The sequence below is a fragment of the Electrophorus electricus genome, chromosome 14 (assembly GCF_013358815.1).
Source record: "Electrophorus electricus isolate fEleEle1 chromosome 14, fEleEle1.pri, whole genome shotgun sequence".
Classification (NCBI taxonomy): domain Eukaryota; kingdom Metazoa; phylum Chordata; class Actinopteri; order Gymnotiformes; family Gymnotidae; genus Electrophorus; species Electrophorus electricus.
The window spans coordinates 11475814-11501289 of NC_049548.1; the positions used below are offsets into that span (position 1 = coordinate 11475814).

General features: G+C 37.9%; 1 protein-coding gene across 1 annotated transcript in view; it reads left to right on the forward strand.

Moving 5' to 3' along the window:
- Nucleotides 1–1028: 1028 nt before the first annotated feature.
- Nucleotides 1029–25476, forward strand: part of LOC118240059 (calcium-activated potassium channel subunit alpha-1-like) — a 72680-nt gene continuing 48232 nt past the window's right edge. Inside the window, exons 1-2 of the mRNA XM_035533438.1 lie at nt 1029–1904; nt 22945–23106. Of these exons, the coding sequence (XP_035389331.1) occupies nt 1623–1904; nt 22945–23106 (444 nt within the window). The 5' untranslated portion in view covers nt 1029–1622. The remainder of the gene's footprint in view (nt 1905–22944; nt 23107–25476) is intronic.

The following is a 25476-nucleotide window of genomic DNA, read 5'->3' on the forward strand; positions in this document are numbered from 1 at the left end:
GGCTATCATGCATTATGAACACATATCAGTTAATTACATCTTGTGGTCATTCTGTGAATTCATCTAGGTTCTAGTTCCAATTGCAGTCCATGAATACACCATGAATGTCAATTTCTCATGTATATGAGATGGTTTTGCTTTTCACTGCCACAGCATGGTAGAATTATGTATAACCTTATAAACATTTACATTTAAGCCAACAATCCATAGTTACCATAGTTACATTCCAGCAAGAAGCACCACTGAAACCAGCAATCTTTGGAAACCTAACCAAATATCTATATCCATAAAACACTTTATCTTGCTATTTGGGAACACATATCTTTAACATTACTGAACTTTAACAAAGACTAAATAGTAATGTTTACTTGGTAGCAAACAACCAAAGAAATAACAGACATTTCCATAAATATCTAAATGAATGGGAACACATTAATAGGAACACAACTTGTTCTAACAAAAATTAATATGAACAGTGCTTTCGTAGCCACTAGAGTCTGTACTGAATTGGTCTGGTCTTACCTGGTTTGTCTGTGATTGGGTGAAGAAAGTTCAAATGTTCTGGCTGTCAATAATTGGCAAATGGAGCCCATTACCTTATTAGGCACTTTTATTTCATTTCATAGTCAAATATGCCAGCGTATTTCATGAAAACTTCATTAATACTATATTTCACACTGTAAAAGATAAAATGCATTTGCTCTAAATATTTACCTGTTTGGCTTTCCATAGTATTGTGACCAATTTGTATTGTGACCAATTTGGTTTTCCATATTCCTCAGCTTGTAGAAATAAAAGTATAAAAGGTGTCCATTATAAAAGGACTGGAACAAAATTACACAACAGAGACGTTCAGTAGTCCTTCGTTTTATGTTTTATCAACCTGTTTCCTTTTGAATAGAGGACAGTTTAGAACAACAAAATACTTGTTGCGCGGTGTTTATTTTTGCTTTTATGTTATTTTTATGTTTTCCTGTATCACATCCAACTGTGCGATGAGGAATGTTTGCCATTTGAAGTGGTTTGCTGATTATATTCCGGGCAATAGATTCCGCCCTCCTACCTGTACTGCACCTTGGTAGCCTCTGGAGTACAACTGCTTCTTTGTAACAGCTGCCCTCTGTCAGCACAGTCGGTGAGAGACAGAATACCTGCCAACGTGCTACGCTCAGCTTTGGTGTTTTTAAGCAAACGACAAATAATCAAATTACAAGAACGAAAGACAAGAGCGATTGACAGCGTTCAGTCTGTCAGAGAACAGCAAGAACATCAGTGCATCGGTTAGAGTCAACAAACGTTGCTGGATCGCTACTTGACAGACTACTTGAGGACTAACATGAGATCGATGTATCTGTGCTGAGAAATAGTAGTTCGTTTTACGGTGAAGAATGTGAAACGCTTCGAATAAGTTAGCGCTTTAGCACACGTCTTGGGAGAGAAATTTAGTTTTCGAGGATTTTCTGCTTAGCCAAAGCCGTTCGTACGTTACAGGTTGCAGTCTTCTCATTTATCGCGGAGGTAATCGTGAGAGCGGGTGGCCCGCGCCCGGAGGAGAGTGGTGGCCGAGGCAACAACTGGATAACCGTTTCGGGCGTGCTGGTGCGTCACCTAAAATATCGTACATGTTTCCATCCGAGGATGACAACTTGTGGCTCGACACCAGTGACATCTTGGAGATAAAGACGGAAAAAGAAAGTACACTAACGGATCAGTTATCAGAAAGCCAAATGGAAATCCTCATACTCTACTCGCCAGATATTCCGTGCGCCGAGAGCGGGCAACGGATGTGGTGGGCGTTCCTCGTCGCATCCTTGGCCACTTTCTTTGGAGGTCTATTCATCATACTGTTATGGAGAACGCTCAGATATTTATGGACCGTTTGCTGCCAGTGCGGCAACAAGCAGGTAAGATAATTAACACGTGTTTATAACCAGTGAAACATTTATGCTACAGCTCGTCTACTGTAGAATCTAATTACCGACTACTTATTTGATGCTCTATTGCCCCTGGTACATGTTGGCTCTGCACGTAGTTGTTTTAGCATCAGCCACTATTCATAAAATGTATACAGCCTGAACAGGGAGACTTTATCTGGACCTTTTATATACCAACCTCCAGTCCTCTTCAAACACCTTAGCCATGTAGACTGACCAAGGTGTACTGATTCTAAGAGTGATTTGTGGTAAGGTTGCATTGGGAATGGTCATTTGGGTGTTTTGAATAGGTGTAGCCTTGTTGTCCAGGTTTTACATGGATTTAGAACCACAGCTGTAGAATCAGGCATCCTTACTGATGACTGTCTTTTTTTCTAGCAAATCACAGTCCTATAGGTCATGGTCAAACTCCAAACAGGGTTGTAAAATGACCACAAATGTTTTACAATGATTTGGTGGCAAACAGTTATTTGGAAATCATCAGTCTCTCTTTTTTTTTTTTTAAATTTTTTTTTTTTGGGGGGGGGGGGGGGGTAGATGTAGCATTAATTAGCTACATTTTTCATGATGTCCATGTCCCTACAAGGATAGTAAAATGAATGTGTGTGTGTGTGTTGGAGAGAGAGAGTATATGTGATTGTATTCCTCTGCAGAAATGAGCTGACCCTAAGTGTTATTACAGCATAATTAAAAATGATCAGTGTACCATATATAATAAGGATAATAAGGAAGTAATCACAACTGCTAAAATAATCACACCATTTACATAACTTGCTGGTATTTGTGAAAGAAAGAAGACAGAGAGAATTTGTGCTTATTGGAATTGCCATGGCAGCGAGAGGAAGGGACTGCTCTGATAACTTCTCTAACATACTAGAGCTGCTTATGTGTCCCATGTTTGACATCTTGCCAAGAGCCATAAATAGGTTTGATTACCTTATCCATTGTGCATATTACACGCACACACATGAACATACACCCACCCTCCATAGCTGCTGGTTTCATTGTATGCCCTGTCATACATTGAGTGTAAATTCTGTGAGACAGACCACAAAGGTCCCATCTGAAATGTGGGCGGGGCTGAGCATTCTCAGTGTAATTCTGGTGGGTGGGATGGAGCATGTTCTGTATATATGTTAGTAGTACTGTGCTGAGGGTTGCCCAGGCAGTACTAGAGTGTAATTTTATACATTGCCTTTTTGTTTCTCTCTATCACTGTTTTGAATTAAGGCTAGCCTTTTTTCTTCCTATGGTTATTAACTACAGCAAAATGGGGCATCCACTTCACTGGTTTTTTTTTTTAAATAATACTTGTGCAATAATGCACAAATTTCATGTATCATGACTGATGTTATTCAGTTGTTATTTTAGTTTGTCATTTTAGTTGTTGTTTTATTTTCTGGAGTTATGTGGAGGCAGTGCACAATTGCGTTCAGCTAACTTGGAAATAATTTATTAAGAATGAACCTTAATTGTCCTGTTTATTAATTAGTATATATTAATTCCCTTTTTTATTATCTCAACCTGTAGAATTAATGTTGAGTGTCACTGATTAGTCACTGAGTTAGGATTGGCCATATGAATGAATGTTATTACAATAAAATATGTCCCAGAATGTTTTTTAGCATATTGTCAGTTTTCTCATTAGTTCTAGAAACAGTGATCCACTGTATGTTTTATGAAAGAAAAATCATATATTGCCTGTAAACAACAAACAGGTGTCACACTATCAAAATAAAGGTGCATTAATATTTTTCTTGCCAATTCAAATAAACTGTGAAATGTGTAGAACATAAAAAGATATATGTGCCATCAGCACATGTATATTAGAAGCCTGAGGAAACCTGTTTGGAAACCCCTGAATTACAGGATGGAACCTTGTTTTGTGTTTACATTGACCTCCTGTTAGTTTCCATCTGTTTGGAAAACATAACAGAATTCAGTAAGCACTCTGCATCGCCAAGTGCTTAAACTATTTATTATTTATAGGTTTATATTGCACTACCATGTAACATTAGTTTGAAAGTGTAAATGTAAATGTAGATAAAAGGAAGAAAGATTAAAAAAAACTAAAAATTTCAAAAGAACTAAATGATGGAGTTATTTATTAGTGTCACAGAATGCTTACCTCCCACGAGTCACATGGTTTGGCCAGCCACGTGTAGTGGGAGGATCTGTTTGTGGCCACACCTGCACACACCTGCACCTTGTTTGTTTTTAAACCCGTGTTGAAGTGTGCAGAGTGTTGGTCATTGTTGACGTAACGTGTTGTTGTTGTTGATGGTGATGTTAAATGTTATACTCATCATTGTTAGATGTGTACGTGTTTATCGTGTTCGTTTATTGTTAATCGTTTCATGTTCTTTGTTTGTAACATGTGTGAGTGCCATTGTCTCTAAGTGTTAATAAATGTTCGTCGCCGTCGTTGGAGCCTGTGCATCCTGCCCCTCGCCCTGGTTATTATGTTAATTGTATAAGTTAATCTGTATGCTTTCATTTTGCAGTTAGGCAAAAAGGGTTACTCTGTAGAACAGGTGTTTGTATCAGACAGTACAGCTCACTTCACTGGTGGCCTCAGTGTGTTTAATTGTTCTACCAACACAGCAGGTTTTCATAGTAATGACAGATTTGGAATTTAATGTGTGTTTGCCATCACACTCTCCTTCAGAGTGACCAAATGCTATGCTGTGTAGTCACTGTATTAATGTCCTATTTTGTATACCCACAAAACAACTAAGGGTTGTTTACATAAACTAGGAGCTACTTAGTATCGCGGGGTGATACACATTTGGTGTGAAAAACCTGTGCTGTTATCATGAAATATCAGCACGTTAGAACACATTTCAACCAGACTGTGAGGTCTAAACTAACTGGTATAATGGATATTGGCCCATGCTCCCCATAGTGCTTATATTTCAATATAATACTTTACTTCTTTTAGTGTCTACTGTTTTGTATTTATTTCTTGTTTAAAGAAATATCATGCTGATTATTGATTTAATTTAGCCTCATTAGAAGCTTTTCTGTATCTCTGTGTTCATTGATGAGTTTTTCTGCTTTAGCCCCGTTTAAAAGATCAGGCTGGATCAGTTAATTCGTTTATGTCTCATGACCCTGCAGGAGTGGCTGGTCCTCCTCTGTGCTCTGGTCCAGCGCTAAGCCTTTCGTTTCCACATAACAGGATCTGCCTGTTATCTTTGGCACCACCTGAGATTTTGTTATTATTCTTAAGGTAAAGCACTTCGTAAACCTTGTGTTTTATAAGTAAAGCTTATGCTGGATGACAAAGGCTTGACCTACTTAAAAGTTCAGAGACCACCTAGAACCGCCTAGTGGTGTGTGTGTGTGTGTGTGTTTTGCCTTAATTAATTTATTTGGGTATCTTGGGCCCAACACACACAAGCAGAGTAACTCAGATTACTCCAGGCAATCCGTATCTTTGCAGATATCAGTATCCATTGAAATACTTGATCTGACAGTGTGCAGGTATCATTACACAAATGAGATCATATTAAATTCACTGCACTAGGTTTTATTCACCTACAGCCACATTAAAGTCACTGGATATATCATGTCCTTTAAAAGAGTTCAGTAAATTCAATCCCCTCTTTTACAGGGCTAATGTGATCTGTGAGAGCTTGACAACAGCAGGTGCTTCTTGTTGTCCAGTTCTGTATTATTTATTGATATTAGAAAGTATTTAATGTAATGTAATTAATAGAATAGTCATTGAAAAAAAGCGTATAAAAGTATATACAAATGTGAAGTACCTTTATATGACTACCAATAACACCTCCAAACATCAGTTTGTCTGTCCAAACGAGTCCGTTAAGCATGTCTTGAGTTTTATGTTTGGAGGTTCTGGGGTTTTTTGGGTTAAGGATTTACCATTACACACACACACACACACACACACACACACACACACACACACACACACACACACACACACACACACACACACACACACTGTAGTTTCCTCCATGTGTTCATTGTCTTTAATTACATTAGGAACATTGTCTGTGGTAATGCAGACTTGTGCATTATCAAGTTTCCACAGATCAAGTGCATCTCTGAGGCCCAGTGCAATTGTTTCTACAATATAATCATCTGGCGTATAGCTTGTCTGAAGACAGATACTTCATCTCCCAGTTATCAATAAAATTATAAGGCTCATGTACTCATATTACAACCAGTCCACAGATTGGATGTGGTTAAAAATAGGTTTTGTTTTTAAATTGATTCACAACTTTCTGTTTCACCTTGTACAGACTGTGCAGTGCTTCTTCTGCAAAGTATTTCTGAATGGTAAAGTCATAATTCAGATCCATTGTTTACATTTTTTACAGAGGCAATGGGAACCATATCTTTTGCTAAATGGTACATTATAGCAGCTGTTATTTCTTTTCATTTAACATTAATCTTGTCATATTCTATGTTGTTGCTAGTGTGGTTGTTTTTCCAGTATATGTGTGCTTATTCCTACCTTATGAAGAAGCATCACAGAATTTAATGCACCCCTTGTAGTTCATAAAGTGTTTTGTTTTTAAATGGCTGAATAAGTTTGTGTTGCCGGTCTTTGTTCCTTCCCTTTGCAAATTTAGTAGATAGCAGTTTGTTGTTCTATATCACTTTCACTTTTTTGGCATCAAATAATGTTTGACAGCACTACACATTTTTTTCCTTCTTCTCAGCCATTGTTTTTATATGTAAATGAAGTAGGCAGTCCCAGTTAAAATGTGGAGTTGGTGATGCACAGTAAATGCACAGACAGAATTTACATGCTACAAACTACCTTCTCAAATCTTCTGTTGAACCTCAAAGGAAAATAAATTGTGATAGTTTCCTTTTCAAACAATGCATAAAAAATATATAATTCACATCGTGTTACTGTGATGCAGGCCTACTGTGGCTGTCTCACAGTACTGTTTTTTGGCCAGTGGCCTACACCAGCAGGTTTGCCCTGTTTACTTCCTACTTCAGTTTGTGAAATGAACCACTGGTGCCTCAGTGGCTGCTGTATCATGAGCAATTCTGTGAAACAGCTTCCAATTTACTGTTCTTTATTTACACTTCTCTTACTCTTACAATCGCTACTCCATTACAACCAGTGACTTTGCTGGAAAGATCAAATTGCACTTTATTTAAAATTACTTTTTTTAGTTTTAGTTTTCAGTGTTGACTGCTGTAGTTGAGTTTGTCTGATCTGTGTATAGAGCTGGTGAAGGTGAGGCTGTAATACTGCATAAACTACCTGCTCTTCTGTGTAATTTGTGTAATTCAAAATGAATGAATTGTCCCAGACTACCACAGCAAGGGTGTGTGTGTAATTTTATTCCTGACTGTTGAAGACAATGGGGACTTTTCTAGAATGTTTTTGTTCGTCAGCTGTCCACAATGTTTGGTGTCAGATGCCCTCTTTCTCCTCCAGCTTTTACCATTTGTGTGCGTGTGTGCATGTAGATAAAATATCTGTTCTGCCAAACCATGCACGCAATCACCCTGTCTCACTTATGTCAGGAGTCCATGTACACAGAATGTCATTTAAGAAAGAAGTCAGCTCTAATGCCAGAACCAACCTACACAATATTTTTGTCTTTCTTAGTAATGATGATGGTGTCTATGTCAGATCAAGCAATAATGTACAACGTTTTAGTTCTGGCAGAGAATTTTGATAAAAATCGTAGAATGAGACCACTTCTATGAGGCTTGTCTACAAGCCACCAATGGTGGATGTCATGAGGTGATGTGAAATTCATTGGACAACTACAAATACTGGCCATGGCTTGGTCGTTGATGATGTATGCTGAATGTCATTTCCTTTAATCACACATCTATCGTTACAGAATCTGTAAAGTCAGTCTGACTTTAAAACACTCAATATCACAGGGTCGGACATAGAATTCTGCCAAGATTTCAATGGCACCATCATACACTCTAACATATAACAGTTTTATAAGACCACTGAAATTGCACAGTTTAATCCCAAGTTTTAGTCAGGAGACTGGCATCAGAATCTATGATGTTGGCATTTTTGTGTTCCAAAAATTTAAAGACAAAAAACAATTTTTAACCCGTTCTTGTGTTTCATGAAGCGGATGGTATGGACTGAGATTGTTGCCACAGCTTCTGTTCCTGTTTTCTCTGTCTTGCTGTTTGACCTGACATCTGCAACAGCTCTTTGTCTTCACAGTGGTTACATATGTGCATCAGAAATTCATCCTATTGGTCAGCATCAAGGAACACATTGTATGAGTTGTCAAACTAGGCAGGAAAATACCAAAAAATCTGACATGCTAAGCTTTTCCTCTGCATGTTTTGGGGCGTCCCATATGCTACATCGCTGTCCTTTCATTATGTCACACTATCAGGCATGTTCTTCCTTCCCAATGCTCATATTTGGGCCCAACACTGGAAATTAGTCAGCTACAACAAAATCATCTCAAAATCATTCTGAATTTGTGTAGTTGTATCCCAGCGTGAATCTGCCAACTCCACCCCGAACTCTCTCTCTCTTTCTCTCTCTGTCACAGATCTCTCCTACTCCCTATTACCACAAATCTAACTACAACCCCTAGAATTCCAAGCAAGGACTCACACAATCATCATCAGACTATTAATAATGCCGTTATCAAATTGTATCCTTTCTATTTATACATGTCTGTTTGGTTTCTTCCTTGCAGTGTATTGCCACGATTATGCATACTGAGCATTTTTTATGTTATTACTGCTGATTATGGTAACAACCTTGTTCATGTTTCCTGACTTTTGTCTATGCTTTTTTCTGCCATTTTGGATTTGTTTGCCTGATCTGTTTGCTTTGTTGGTATGAGAACAAAGACTGTTCTCATATGAGAAGAATTTTAGCCATACACACCAGCATGTTACATACATTTTTATTCTTTCTCCTTAAACTCCACAAAGTTGAGCTTATTAACCTTATGTAACAAACGTCTATTGCCTTTTATGCACAGACTCAGTTGAACACAGGAATTCACTTTCTGTTCTATTTATTGTAATGAACAGAACTGCACTTGTGTAGTAAAAGTAATGTCACAATTGGCCACTCCCTAGCATCCTGTCTTCTTGGTTACCCTGTCTCGTGTCTTTGTTTTGTGTTGGTTCCATTCCTTAGTTTCATCTTCTCCGTTCCTGTTCGGGTCCTTGTTTTGTTTTTCACTGTTTTCATTAGTTATCACCTGTTCCTTGTTAGCCATCATCAGTCTTAAACCCTGTGTTTTTCCCTGTTAGTTTGCTGGTCTTTGTTAATCCATGTCTCTGTGTTCTCTATTCATAGTTGAAGATACTGTGCCCTGTCAAGTTTATGTGTTCTTGTTCTAGCTGTGTTCTGTGTTGTACATTTCTATTTAGCCTGTGTCTCTTATTGTGGATTTGCCCTTAATAAATCTCATTCTTCTCAGTTTTTGAAACCAGGCATTGCCATTGGTGCTAAACTAGCCAAGCCCAGTATTTCAACAACTGACAACCTTACAGGGTTTTCACATGCAATGGTGTTGAGAGTATACTGAGAATTTTGAACTATGAAAAATGTCCAGCAAAAGGGGATCCTGTGGACATATACATCTCGTCAATGAAAGGGGTCAGAGGAGGATGTCAAGAATTGTTCTGAAGAACAGGTGGTGCATTGTCAATCAAACTGCAACCAAACCCAATGCTCCTACTAATGTGTCTGAACACACAAATAGTCATTGCTTAACATGGATGGGTTATAACAGCAGATGACCAGTTCACTGCCTTTGCTGTTTAAAGAAAATAGAAAAGCAAGACTCCAGTGTGGGTGAGGTAGATAGATTTAGTAACATAACCAAAATTTTACATCTAATTTTGAGCTGGGGCTTGATACATTACTCCAAAAAGTGAAAGTAAGGCAGCTGGATGATGAGTGGGTACAATGTTTTTACTGCAAAGCACTGATAGACACCGGATCACCCTTTGTATTATCACACTGTTATAATTATTAAATGTCATGCACATCTTAATGCTGCAACCATACTAAGCTAGTATTTAATGTTATTCACAGGCATTAACTAGCTGTATGGGGGCAGCACAAATCATGATTTTGTTCATGATAAAGCTTGTTGAAACAAGTTATTGCTTTATAGTTATAAATAAAGATGCATGTAATGCTAAAAAGAAGACTTAGTTTGCAAGTCAGTACTATAAACAATAACTCAAATGGTTTTTTTTTCAATCATAATGATACCTACAAGATGTTTTTTATTAAACTGTCTATTCTGTACGGTTTGTAGAGTCTATATACGTCTGTACAGAGAAATGTATAGCATCAGTAGGTTTTGGTGTTTTCTTTTAAAACCTTTTAATAGATAACCCATTTTTCTCAGCCACTGCTTGTGGAAGAGAAACAATATTCAGAATTTAATATATTTCAAAATATAAAGTCTCAAGTCACTGCCAATATTTACATCAATGCCACTCTAGGGTATGTAAAGGAAGACCACGATTCATCAGCATGCAGATGACCATACATGCAGGCTACCTGTACAAAATCATGCTCTAGTGCATCTAACTGGGAAATTTAGTCTGGAGCACTTGGTTGAGGTGAAGGTCACAATTGATAGTTATGGTTATGGTGGGGGTTACAGGTTATATTTGCAGTTACAGTTTACAGTTACAGTTGTAAGTTGAGATGATGGTTATAGTTGTGATTGAGGTGATGGTTACAGTTATAGTTGTCACGATTAGTCCCTCCCATCTTCCGTGTTCCATGTTTTCCCTGTCTTGTGTATTTTAGTTCCATGCCTTAGTTTTGTTTTCTCCACCCCTCGTTTGAATTTCCACACCTGTCTGTCATTTCTAGTCTTGTTAAGTCCATGACTTTAAACCCTATTGTGTTCACTGTGTTTTGGCTCTTCATTGTTTATTTGAATCCGTGCGTTTTTGTTTCTTGTGTTCATTTGAATGTCTTAATGCCTGAAATCCTGTATCTGCCTGTTTGTAAGTTTGTACTCTGTGTATCCTAGCCTTTGTGTTTGTTAGCCTCTGAATTCTTCCTAGCATCTTTTGTTATAGCCTGATTCCCCTGTTTCCCTTTGTGTGCCTTTGGTTCATTTATCCTAGCCCTTGTTTTGTGTATAATGTATCCCCGTACTCTCCGTGTTGGCTCTATGACCCTGGACTACTCCAACGACTCTGATTTTGGATTTGCCCATAATAAATCTTGCTCTTCTCTGCACGTGTCCACCATTTTACCGCTCACCGTTACAGAAGTGGTTATGGTGAGGCTTACAGTTTTAGTTATGATTGTATGATATAGAGTTATAGTTAACCTTGCATAAAATGGAGAAAAGTGTTAGTATATACAGAAATGTTATTATATGGCTACACACTACAATGCAATATACTTTGTGATATATTTAAGAAAAATTGATGCCTTCATATTGGCATGATTGGCCTCCCTTTTTAGCCCATTATGTATCACACCTGTCTTTTGTTATCATCCTTTTTAGTGCATGTATTTAACCCCTATGTTTTAAGATTATTTTTTGAATGATTTGTACTTCAATTTAACACTAGTTATCTGAACTTGTACATATTTCACAATGATCATTCAGGATTCAAATTGAAGTAGACACTTAGGACAAGACATCCATTCACATCCAGGCTTATTTTTCTATCATTAGGTTCAATCAAATTCCATTTGAGCTCATCTAATAGAGCCGAAGATGTCAAAAAACACAAAAAACCCCACCTTTTTGTTTTGGGGGTTTATAATGTATATTTGGATGCTGGATCTTCATTTTCAATCATGCTCTACATTTCCTGATTCCCCAGGGTCTTGTCCAATAAAGTAAACATTTTATTCCTATCTAGATCTTGAAAACTAAATGTCCATATTTAAGCTTTATTATTAGCATTTCAGCAAGTGGTGAAGTAGTAAGAAATTTGAACTCTGTAATGGCTATTTATGTGTTTTCATATTGTTTTTCACTTGCCCTTTTGGTGATTGCTAATTAGAGTGACAGGAGCTACGATCATCAGTGCAGTGGTTGCAGGTCCTGGTTTTTTCTCTAGCAGAGATGGCTCTTTGGTCTGGTGGTCAGAGCTCACGTTTACCTCGTGTCAGGCCTGTCAGTCTTGGGTAGGGTGGCTGCCTTCACCACATTGATGTGTTTCTTTTTGAGATTAATTGTAAGCAAAAGTCTAATTTTACACCCTTTATTTACAAATGGGCAATTAATTTTTGTTGAACTTGGACACCAACTCTTCAGTCCCAAGAGTCTCAACACACATCCTCCTTTTGTGGTGGTACGCTATGTTTCATGGTGATGATGTGCAACACACTGCAAGCCATGATTATCCTACAAACCAAAAATAATGAAGGTGCCCAAAGATTATAACATTCAAAAAGGTATGACAGGTTTTGACAATGGTAGTCTGTTTCTGCAAGAAGAAAACAATTTCACAGTCATTCTATTTATACACAATTTTGCTGGTTTGGAAAGCAGTTTGCCACCTGCTGTGTCAAACACATCCAGCACCCTTTTAAGATGCCAGTTGTGGAGAGAGTATGTGAGTGCTGCTGATTATAGGACACCTCCTGCTGAGACTGAGATGAGTGGTGTCACTAACCTGGGTACCAAGGGAAATCCTCAATCCCCTAATAAAGCAAGTCATTATAGGAATAGAAGCACACTGTTCTTGGAATTAACAATTATTCCAAGATGCATACCAATGAGCTATGCATCTCCAGCAGCTCCTTGTTCAAGTCATACGGCCTATTTGCCGTTTGGTACTTTCCGTAACCTTTAAAGTACACTCAGTGGGCCTCAATGTTGGTGAGAAAGCAGAGTTTTTGAAAACAGTAGCTAGGTTTGATTTCTCAGAATACAGACCATTTTAGTACTTCCTCAGTGTACAAAAGGTGATTCGCTAACAGTACATTTGTTAATTAATTAATTCATTCATTCATTCGAAATACGATTGTATGTAACATTTACTATAATACCTAGTGCATAGAGCCAAAAATGTAAAATGTAATGTCTCCGCCAATAAACATGACAAGAAATTGCTCTGGTATAATTCAACAATCTCACATAGTTAGCAAACTTGCTACTTTGCTAGCTAACCCGGCATAAAATAGCAGTACCATGACCATGACCTCCCGAGTCATGCACAAGCACCCTGCTGTGGACTGTTTGGACTCTGGCTAGGCATGATGTAAACATAATTGTTCTGTATTCATTAGAACCTGCTTGGCCTTACTGTTAAGAAGACACTGAATTCTGGGAGCTTATTCATAGCCTTGCCATAACTTGCTAATGACGTCAAGAAAATATGAAATAATACTTCAAAAAGTCAATTTTGACTTTTTCTAATTACCCTCCTTCCCTTCTACAATAGAAACAATACACTGTCACCTCGTTTTAATATTGTTTTGGTCTGAGCCCATCCTTTTGTTGTTACCGAGCCTAGTTTTTAACTATTTAATCTGTTTTCATCTTGATGGATATTTTGCACATATTTCACACAAGGCACGATGGGGTGTAGGAATATTGCATTTATGATTTTTAGGATTTCTCGAGGAATCATGTCAGCCCTACAACTGCAGAATTGAAGAAAACACATTAACCACTTATTTTGCAGAAATATGTCAGAACTCAGACGTGCTATTGAGTGTGCATAGATTCTGTTCTTACCTAAGAAAAAAATCTCTTCTTCATGAAAACTGTGCAAATGGGTTTTAAGAAGAAATTTATTCTTAAGAGCAGTTGAGCCCCATGAAACTACAAGTGGTTTCTATGGTATGTGCTGAATATACCAGCAGTGTTTCCTCTCCATTTACTCAAATGTAATGTACCTTCACAACCACAACTGCATGGAAACCACCAAGTTACATAAAAAATAATGAAATATGTCTCCACTTTCACCAAGTTGCACAAACAAGATGGGGCCAGTTCTTAGATCTGTAACCTGAACCAAATGCTGAAACAGACAAAGTTTTAGTGACTCAGTCCACTAAAACAAAAGACCAACATTTTAGTCCTTCAACCACTAAAGCAAAAACTAAGGCTTACAGCATTGAGCATGGACCATATCAGGGTACTGTATGATTAATTAGATTTGTCAGCAAGGTGTTGGCATTTGTTGCTTTAGATTTTCTTCAGTCTTTCCAACTCCACTGGTTTCTAGCTATCCACAGATTAAAACTGAATATGCACAGCACGAATAACAGAAATGAAATGAAAAGCAACATTTAGGTATGTTTCTGAAGAATATTGTAAAACAGCAGTAAATGAGCAGAACATGTAAATGAAAAGACTATAATAATCAGGGGTCAATTTCTTTTCTCAAATGCTTATACCAGCAGTTTCCAACCAATCTGCCATAACATTAAAAGCACTGACAGGTGAAGTAAATAACACTGATTGTCATTACAGTAGTCAGAGATGGGATATATTAGTCAGCAAATGATTATTTTATTGAGGTTTATGTGTTGAAAGCAGGAAAAATGGGCAAACATAAGGATGAGTGACTGACAAGGGCCAAATTGTGATGGCTAGACAGCTGGGTCAGAGCAGCTGCAAAACAAAAGGATTTGTGGGGTGTTCCCGGTATACAGTACTTAGTACCTAGCAAAACGGTCCATATAACTCTGATTTCCTGTGAACAGAGTATACAGGCCATAGAATAAAGCTTCTGGCATTTGAGAAACCACAATGCACTCACAACAAAGACCATTTACAATGTTAAAAATTTGCGAGGAAAAAAGGTGTGTGTGTGTGTGTGTGTGTGTGTGTGTGTGTGTGTGTGTGTGTGTGTGTGTGTGTGTGTGTGTGTGTGTGTGTAATGTAAAATGAACATTCAGGGCTTAAATTCAAATCAGAAACTATGAAAACCTTACTAGAAAAATGCCTTTCATTGGCTTAAATACCACATGATGGAGCTCACTTATTGGACTGTGGTCAAGATGGACAGTGCTGTCAGAGAAAAATGGATTACTCATTTCTGCACAACTTTGGGGAAAGCTGCATGGAAGCTTTCCCAGAGTGTCAGATCACTGTATTCTTAGGTATTATTGCTCTTTTGGTGATGCAATATATTTTCATGGCTTTTCTTACACTGCTATGCTGATGCAACTGTAACTAATCTTTTCCTTCCCACCTTTTGACACTCAGGTTTCCAGTCGTATCTCAGCATGCTTGAGTGACATCTCTTCATGGATGACAACCAACCACTTGAAGCTCAACCCCAACAAAACTGAGCTTCTGTACATCCAAGGAACTCCAATTCTTCACCATGACCTCACTGTTTCTTTCAAGAACTCCCTGGCCTTGCTGTCTGAAGCTGATCGTAGTCTTGGCATAATTTTGGACGAGTTATCATTCTTAACTCAGTCATGCAGATTTATCATTTACAACTTGTGTACAATTAAGTCATAGGATTTTTCTCACAGGAAGCTATCCATGTAATTGTGCATTCTCTTATAATCTCAAAGTTCAACTACTACAACTTGCTACTTGATGGTCTTCCTCTCTGGGCCATCAGAACTCTACAACTGATCCAGAATGCAGCAGCATGATTAGTCTTCAATCATTCAAAGTTCACATATCACTCAGCTTCTGCTTTCCCTTCACTGGCTTCCAGTAGCTGACCACATCAAATTTAAGACCCTGATGCTTGCCTACAAAGCCAAAAATGGACAAGCCCCTCCCTACAAGATGACAATGGTCAAACTCCGATCCATACCTGAAGTACGGCTCAACTTGAACCACCATGCTTCAAGTTTCATCGGAAACAATCATCAAGACAATTCTCTCTCCTGTCTCCCAGATGGTGGAATGAATTTTCACACTGACTGTCTAAACAGCAGAGTCCCTTGCTGTCCTCAAACACAGACTGAAGATTCATCCATTGTTGGAGTATATAAATGATCACTAATCCTGCACCTATGGAAATGTTGTACTACTACTAATTGACTAAATACTTCTAGAACTTATTGTTTGGTACGACACTTATTGTTGCTTGATATAGTACTTATGCTCATTTTGTATTTCTTCTAGAGATCAGCTTTGATTTCTTGTATTTAGCAGTATTATAGCCCAGTGGTATCTTTAACTGTAACCAACTGTGCTGGCAAGGATACATTCCATGAATAGATGAGAAAACACTTTTGGATAGTGCTGGATAGGAGTGTTTTCTAAATGCCAAAAATGGAAATGGAAATGATCCAGATTTTTATAAACCTGTGAAATTTGAGGTTTGGACAATTGGATTGCACTGGTAATAGTTGATAAATTGTATGAAGAACTCTGGGAGGCACTGAGTATGTGATATTGTGTTGTGTTTTTTATAGATTAAAATGTATATTGAAGTATAATGCATATTGTGGGGAAAAATGCAGCAGTATCATGGCTGTCTGCCTCATGACTTCTCATTTGGGTCTTGGCCCTGCATCTCACAGGAGTCACACAACATCACTTTCACTGATTGAAACTGAAATGTAAGTCAATCTGAAATGAGTGATTAATTAAACAACTATGTGGTAAATATAGCAGAGTTCACAACTCGGTCACAGAAATAGTGATTTGCAAGTTTGGTTAGTACACAGCAATATTGTGGAACCTCGCAATAAAGTGGTATGTAAGCTACAGCTAGCCTACCATTTCAGCACTAGCAACCTGAGGGTACATCTTGAAAATATGCACCCAAATGAGTATGGCCCATTAATATATATATATTTTTTTATGTTAGCCAGCATAAATATTCTTGTGTCAATAATTTAGCTAAGTAGACTACTTTTCCATTTTAACAGCACATTATTGTAAATCATCCTTCAGGGTAAAACATTTCTCTTAAATTCTTGCCTTAAATTATTTAAAAATACAAAAGTGTAGTCTACTGTACTGGACTAAACAGCTAGATATTGAAGGCTACAGACAGGAGGTTCATGCACGACAAGTCCCCAATAGTTTATTATTTCCTGTTTCATGTCAAGGAAAAGACATGTTTATATTGAAATAAATATACCGATATAAATAGCTAATTATGTCACTCTTTACACTCTTATGGACACAATATGAAAAAATAGATATTCGCACCATTTGAACCCATGTGTTTTCGTTGAAGGAATAATACAATTTGACCAATTTTGACAGTACTATTATAAATTTTGGGCAATTTTGAGAGCACTATTAGAAATATTGCTAATGCAAGTGTTGCTTCTATTACCACTACTGATAATATAGTTTTTTTCTATTTCTTCTTTGGAATTACAGAACAAATATCAATGCTGCTTCAACTGTTACAACCACATCTGTATTTTGGTTTTCCTGATCTGCCCCGTTATTTGGTTTCCCCACCTGTTCTTACCTGTTTCCTGTTCCTTGTTGGCTTGTGTATATATTCCATGTGATTCCCTCATCTTGTTGTTATTTGCTTATGCTTTCTTGAACGGCCATCTTCATTTTTGGACTGGAAGTAAGAGCTGTGTTTTCCACTCATATGTTTTCTCTGGGTTTCTCTAGTGAGTTGCATTTTCTAGAGATAATTCTGCCCAGGTTAATAGTTCCTCCCATCATTAGTCTATTTAATAACAGAAATAAGAATCTCCTCCCTCTCAGGCAACTCTCCAGTACCTAGCATTGTTAGCTCTTTGGATAGGTTAGTCTTAGCTAAGTTAGCACCATAGCTAATCAGTTCTCTGGCTTACACAAAGGTTCTATCCCTCTGATTTAATTTCTTTCCTTTTGTTGTTTTGTTTATTATTATTTTATTTATTTCTCTTGTCTCCTCTTTTTCCCATTTTCCCCCCCTCAGTTGTCATTAATTTGGGATTTGGTACACCTGAGCCAAGTCCACTATATTAGCTTATGACACCCGTTTCACGACATCAATAATTAGATTTTTCATTAATCAATAAACTTCACATTTACTCATCCAGTTAGTCATTGTGGCAAATATATTTGAAGCAATGTTATTCAGTTATTCACAAAATCTGAACTAATTTGGAATTGAGAAAGATATAACATCAATAAACCTTTGGTAATTCACTGGTAATAGTTGATAGTTTTCCCTAAATGTAGGGTGGTGCTCCCTTACAATAATTCATAAAATTATATATTTTTGCTACACTGCATTACAGAATAACCAGCCAACCAAGGACACAGTGAGAGAGTAAGACTCTGGTTTGTGGTTGTTCCACTGAGATGAAACTCTGAATAGTCAGAGTTAACCATGTCCCAGTGCCACCAAGTCAGAGAATCCCCTGCGATTGCAAGAAAAAGGGCATCATGTCTTTCTCTGAAAGCACTGAGGGAAGTTTCACTTTCTGATGATTTTTGTGACAAGAACTCAGGTAAGCGATATAGGCAAAGGATGAAAAATGACCTGAGGAGCAACCTGTACTGCAAGATGTGGCTAGATGGAAGGACTGTACAGAAAACCCATTCTATGGGTCTCAGCTCTCAAGCACCACTGCAAGCTTCCCATTGCCCAGCCTTCCTGTAGCCCAGGTGAGCCTTGGGAGCTCCTGAGTGGGTTCTGTTTCTGTGTGTTCCTCCATAATCACCCAGCCTGTTTCCATGGCTGTCACACTGGCCAATCATCCTGTTCACGTCCCCGGCGTTGTGGACGCCAGCCCGCCTGTTCCTGTCTTGAGGATGCTGCCAGACCTCCTGTCCCCATTGTTGTGGACGCTGTCCAACTTCCTGCTCCCATGCCTGAGATTAAAAATCAGAATGTCATGGAAGGCTGTCTGCGTTATACTGTTCAAAGTAGTAAAGTGAAAGCTTTTCAAAGGGCTCAGGTGAATAAAGAAGACCTTACATCCAGTCATTACTCCAAAGACTATAAAATAAATAACTTCTAGAATGTCTAGAATGGAACACAAATTAAATATGGTCAAGTGGCGTTTGACCTTATATGTGAAGACTCAAACATGTCTGTTTTGTTAATGAATCCGTGAATGCACATGTCTGTTGCAAATGGAGTTATATTTATATAGACCTTTTCAGTGAACCCTTGAAACACCACATGGCACCAATAATTTATGGTCAAGAACACATTTCACAACTGTGCAACTTAAGGGTTGGCTGGGCTGCAGCTTGGACTTTGGGAACTTACTGTAGTGCCCTAATTTCCCTCTTCTTGTGACAATTTACTCAAAACTGTCAAAATGCCAAGATGGACAAAAGGGTATCAGAGTATTGCCCAGTTATTAGACAAACCATAAAAACCATTTTAAAATGTGCCTATTTGAATTGAAAGGATATTTGTGTTGGTGGAAACTGTTAAGAAGGAACAAGTTTTCTGCTTCCTTTTGCATTTTGCAGGGGCCTTGGAATATCTGTTCTGGCAGCAGGTACAATCAAAGCAGCATATTTATAAATATATTTGTTGGATCACCATGAAATTGTCTAAAAATGTTCATGTTGGCATTAGACTTAGTGACCACATGATCAGTAGGTCTGCAGGGTATATGCTCTGCTTTTGTTTAGAAGGCATTTGAAATGTATTTGCAACTTCAGTGAGAAACTGAAGTTTATGTAGATGTTAGCAACTCTGAGAACAGATACATTTTAGTATTTATTATTGCATTTGATCACAGCAACAAATTTTTGATATTGTGCAGGCTCATTTATAAGAACTGACATATATAGAATTAAAATTCAGTGCAGTGAGAATAAAATGTTTTAAGATCTTTAAGATCTTAAATTTCGATTGGTCAGAGTTAAGAGGAAGGCTATTTTGCAGGAGCTGAATTTAAGGATGAGAAAGTCAAAATCTCATATTGATGTTAAATTGAGCTCAGTTATGTCTAGGAAAAATAGGCTGGACAAAGAAGAGAATTTAGAATTTTCCGTTCCTCATGGCAGTTCTTTGCTTCCAGGTTCTGGAGCACTAAAAATGAATACAACAGAGATCAGTTCTAATTCTGCATTCTGTGAAATATGTTTTTGTTTTGTTTTTTGATGTTTTTTGTGAAGGAAACATTATCAATGTGTGTCTAATTTCCTTTCCTGTGCATTTTCCTATATATAATTGAGCCAGTTCATGTTTTTTTAATTATAATGAACAATTATAAATTTCTGTAGTATAACTTGATTTCTAAGAAGTAAAATATGGAAAATTGTGATCCAGACCAAGCATTAAATCTCTGCAGGTTGACTGGTATTGATACCTACCTCTTCCTGGTAAGGCCTGGATGCTGGGTAATCCATTCAGTACCTGGGTAATCCATTCAGTTTTATTTTAAAATATTCTAATTATGAGGCAAAAAACTAAATTAAAATACAAAAAACATAAGGAAGGAAATTTCAGACATACTCAGAGGAAAAGAGAAAAAGTTAGCATGTCGCAAACCATTCATTCTCATTCCTGTGCTCTTTAATATCTCACAGGTGAATTGTGCCCCAGGGAAGTGATGTCAATTGGGCTCATCTGAATAAATCAATCTCTATGCCTAGCCATGTGACATGAACCTATTCTAACTAATATAAATCCTTGCCTTTAATGCAAATACTTTGTTTATGATGTAGGTGCTATTCAAAAAGTAAACAGTTTCATAAAGTTACTTATGAATTGGTGGAAATTTAGATAATAATATAATCAATTTTGATAATAAATTGAGCAATCAGCATTATATTAATAGTAATATTAAATTTAATAGCGCTAAAGTTCCAAATACGTGTTATAATCTTATCAGCCAGGTTAAATCTTTACACTCGGTTTTACTGTAGATAACATTAATAACATAATTTAATTCAGAAGACTATAGTTCAGTAATAGTTTTGGCTTCATGTTGTAACTGAATGATAACCACCCTGGTAACAGAGTTCAAACAAAAATACATTTATTAATCAAAACACATCAAACAGTCATAACAAATGAGTAAACACTGGTGAACTACTAGGTACTACTTCATGTGTGTGTATATGTGCGTGTCTGTGTGTGTGTGTGTGTGTGTGTGTGTGTGTGTGTGTGTGTGTGTGTGTGTACGTGCAAGTACGGATAGGATCCTAGCACATCAAGGGGGAAATAATGGCGCTTGATTCAAATACACTATAATCTTGTGATGGAGCTATGTCCATGAACACTTGGTGTGTTAGAACAATGGGTGGGTGTTGGACGTGGACCACACTGTGCAGCACAGAGAATTATGGGAAACATTACAACTATTCTATAATGTGATTACAGGAAAAACATAGACACAAGCTTGAGAAAACATATTGATTTGGACACTAAAGACGATTTAGCATTTATCTTTAACAAAACAAAAAAGAGATGGGAGATCAAATGGATAACACTGGGGTAATCATGAATTATTTGATGCCACATGCAGGGCTGAGGACTCACACGTGACAAGGAATGAAAGAGAGAGGTAGAGATCAAAGCAGCAGAGAAACAAATGTCTTTATCTATGATCTACTGTTTCATAACATTAAACTAAATCTCTACAGTTAACAGAACAAACCAAAAACAAACGTATATTTATGGATAGCAATGGATAACAATAGAGGCAATATTCTGACATAGTTCTGCCCAGACGTATGGTCGTTCTTCCTTTAATAGGCCAGTAGGCCATAGTAGGCCAGGTAGCTTTGTGAGGAGAGCCCTTTTCGTGCACTATGAGATGAAAGTTCCACAGAAGCACGTTATTACATTTGTGCTTTTGTTGTTTACCTGCCGGACGATAGGTGGTTTACCTTAAAGAACAGATTGCTGATTTATCCCCAGTGGAAGGTTGTAGTCATCATGGATGAAAAATTTGTGGAAGTTGGCTTCTTGGCGAACTTCTGACACAATTCTTTTCACTGTCTTTTTAGCAAAAATATCAGTTGAATAAACAAAAAAATGGTCAAAGACATAAATGAGCAAATTTGTTAAATGTCATGGAGTTTTTCTTGTCACACACAGAGTCCAGGATTGAGACATGTTGATGTGTTGTCTTCTCCTTATTGTAGCGACTAAGTGGTATCCAGCTAGAGAGTCCAGACCATGGGGGATTCCTTCTTTTAAATGGGTCCAACTAGTGACGTATAGGTCTACGTATATCCTATACTTAGGGTGGTACCCATCTTGGAAGAGGTGCAAAGCAGAAGAGCAGGGCTTGGGTGATTTGCGGAAGGTGATTTTCCGCAGGTGATTTGCGGAAAGCATTTAGTAAGGCCATATCACCAGAGAGAAGATGAATGATTATTAGTTTTATTTGTGAGCAGGGAAACAAGGCATGCAGCAGCAGCTTTGCAGGGAAAATGTAGGCAGACATAGATAGAAAACTACAGGGGTCACAGGGCATTGCTTTAACTTCACTGAGGCCAGATATGGTGTTGTACACTGGAAGTAAATAGATAATGTTAACAGTTCTATTTGAGGACACAGTTGATGAAGCTGAAATATGTAGACTTGGTGGCTGAGGTGTTGCTAGTAGTGCGAATACGACTCATTTGGTGAGGTGATTAAGCCTAATGGGTTGCTGTTGACTAGCTGCTAACATTAGCTGTGGTTAGCTTGATAGATAACGCTAGTTGATTTGACTGTTTTTAAGCACAGATATACACAGTAGATCCCACATTGGCAGTAGCGAGATGCATATCTACAGCTGCTGTCTTCCAGAAGTACAGTGCATACAGACAACATGCTCTGTTTTGGAAGAGAACCTGTTTGAGAGCTCCAGGCCTTCTAATGCATATCACCAGCTCAGGAGGATAACAGAGCTGTATGGAGGAGCTGGAACTCCAAGTGTCCATCCTCTCCAGCTCATACCACTCACTAGCAACAGAAACGCTGCTCATCCTCACCCACTCAGTTTAGCTAAAGGTGCCATTACACAGCAGCTTCACACTGTTATGTTCACAGCCATTTTCTATAATCTTCAGAAAGCTTGAAGTTTAGAGGTTTCTGACTGAATGACTGAAAGTATTCACTTTTAGTCATGTTTGAAATTTGAAGTTTTATGTGTTTTGTTGGTTAGGAGTTTAAATCTATGTTTAAATATATTCAAAATGTATATACATATTTTTGTGTGTAGGAGCCCCAGCGTGTCAGTGACCCCATAGAGGCTGCTAACTGTACAAGTGAGAGAGGGGGGGGGAAAGGCCAGGAGGTGGAGGTCCCACCTGACTGGACGACTTCAGTTAAGGACTGGGCTGAGGTCATGATCTGCGCACAGAACACAACTGGACGTGTGATGGTGAGTCCTACCTCTCCTGACCTCTGACCTCTACAGAGCCTACATAATTAATGTTTTGCCTCATGACTCCTATATGACCCCTGCATTCTCTCTCTTTTTCTCTCTTTCTCTCTCTCTCTCTCTCTCTCTCTCTCTCTCTCTCTCTCTCTCTCTCTCTCTCTCTCTCTCTCTCTCTGTGTATGTGTGTGTGCACATGCTTTGGCCTTTTTCTTTTGCTTTGACATTGTATATTCTTTCTGTAGACTTGCTCGAAAACCACAATAAAAATAATAATTTTTTAAATGGACAATGTGACATAAGGAAATCTGAATCCTGAAGCTGAATCCTTTTTATGGCACTAAATAAATACATACATAAGAAATGTTAAGAATGAGAAAGTGTACAATTAGTTTTCCCTGTGATCCTTGTAATATCCTAAGTGTGGGCTATGTGAGGTTCTAAGCTAACCAGCAGTGTGAAGAACAGGCATTTAGCTGTACTTTAATGTGAAGAGCTCAGGAAGACTTCAGCATTATGAGACAGGATCAATTAGTTAAAATATTGTACAGCTCCACTTAGAATTTTTGCATACCAGCCTTATAATTTTAGCAGTGAGTCTAATGTAGCCCTGGACAAAATTCAGAAATGAAGAGACAGAGATAAAACAAACTGTGTGTGTGTGTTTATTCTTCCTGCTAAATAAAAGTAATTCATTCAAGTTATGGTGTCTGAGATTCTTAATACAAAGAATTACGAAGGAAATATATAGTTCTGAAGTCTTGTCTTCTTCCCCGACTAACAGCATTTGTTCATGTACTACTAACGCTAAAGCTATCACTGTTGCTAAGAGACCAACGCAATATAAAATCACTTCATCTGAAGAACAGATTTGAACCACTTCAAAGCCTCAAAGAAAGAACAGTAAATGCCTGCCAGCCTGAGCGCTCCAGCAGAGCCACAGGGTCTCAGCCTAAGGATGCAGTTGACCTTATAATAGGAAGTGAAATTTAAGAAACTTATATTTCACTGTGAGCAAAACATAACAGTTTCTGAGTTAAATGATAAACTGCAAAAAATATTGGCTAACTACACAATGGTGAAGTGGCATTTTGTACATGTCAGTAAGAAAGAAACAAGAAAACGGGAGTCTGAGTTATTAATAAGCGAGTTTAATAGCTGCTACAGCACACTTAGCTTGCTGTTCAAACATTTATCAGTGGTCCTCTGCCTGCATTGAGATCAAATATTTTCTCAAGGTGATTTAGATTAAACACTTGGGTACAAAAAGCTGCAGGTATGCAAAAAAAGGTATGCATACAAATGCACGCAAATGCTCACACAAAATAAATACAAATACTGTATCTTAGAGAGCATAGTCTGGCCTTCAGAGCTGATGATTATTTTGGTTATGAATAAAATGAACATCATTATTACATAAGAGATTACACACAAATTAAGTAAGACCTACAAAATATGCTATCACTTAAATACATTTGTGGATGCTAATAAGATAGTTGGTGTCCTGACAAGTTTTAATGTCTAGGGTGATGGTAACCAGAGCTCTGAGATCATGCTCAGTGACAGCCAGCTCTTTTGACTTGAGCTGGACCAAAATAGAATGGTAAGAGTGTTTTGAGTGTATATATTCAGCCCTCACATTGTTGCACCAGAACTGTGGGAGGCTTACCAAATGTATTTTTTAGTGCCTGATCAAATGACAGCTGTACCAGCTGATTCTCTTCATCGCTTGACAACATGACACTTTTGATATTGGTTCTGAAGGGGTCGTGTATCTAGTAGTCATGCTTCTCTGGGAAGTAGTCGTGAAACCGAGCTTTTCGTTTAGTGAGATGCACCATGAGAGTTATTTTCAGGGCATTTTTGGTTACAGTGTCCAGCTGTTGTGCTTAATGTCATAATGTCTTTGGATACATGATTTACCCACATGATGATCTTCTTTGTGAACGCAGCAATTTTTATCAGACTGTTCAAAAAATATTGAGTTCCCTACCTTGCAAAGAAATATTTACGCTCTCACAAACCAGACTTGGCCATCAGACAGCTCAGTATAAGGTGAGTTATTCTCTGAGAAGAAGGAGGCGATTTCTGTTTTCTGTTTAAAAGTGTGATAGCAATTTTCCCTCAACAGCCAGCGAATGCTACAACACCTGTACATGCTCAGGTCTTTTGAACACCTTGTAATAAGCCCCCTCCCAAGCAGCCTCTATCAGGCATCAGCAACTTCAACGTGGCTCTTTGTTTACATTCTCTTTCTGTTTCATATATGCCTTGTCTGTTTTCATGTGATGCCATGCCTCCCTCTGGTGGTGTGTGCTGTGCCTCATTTGCCACACCACCTGGGGGCTGCTATGTTATTATATGGTGCCTTGT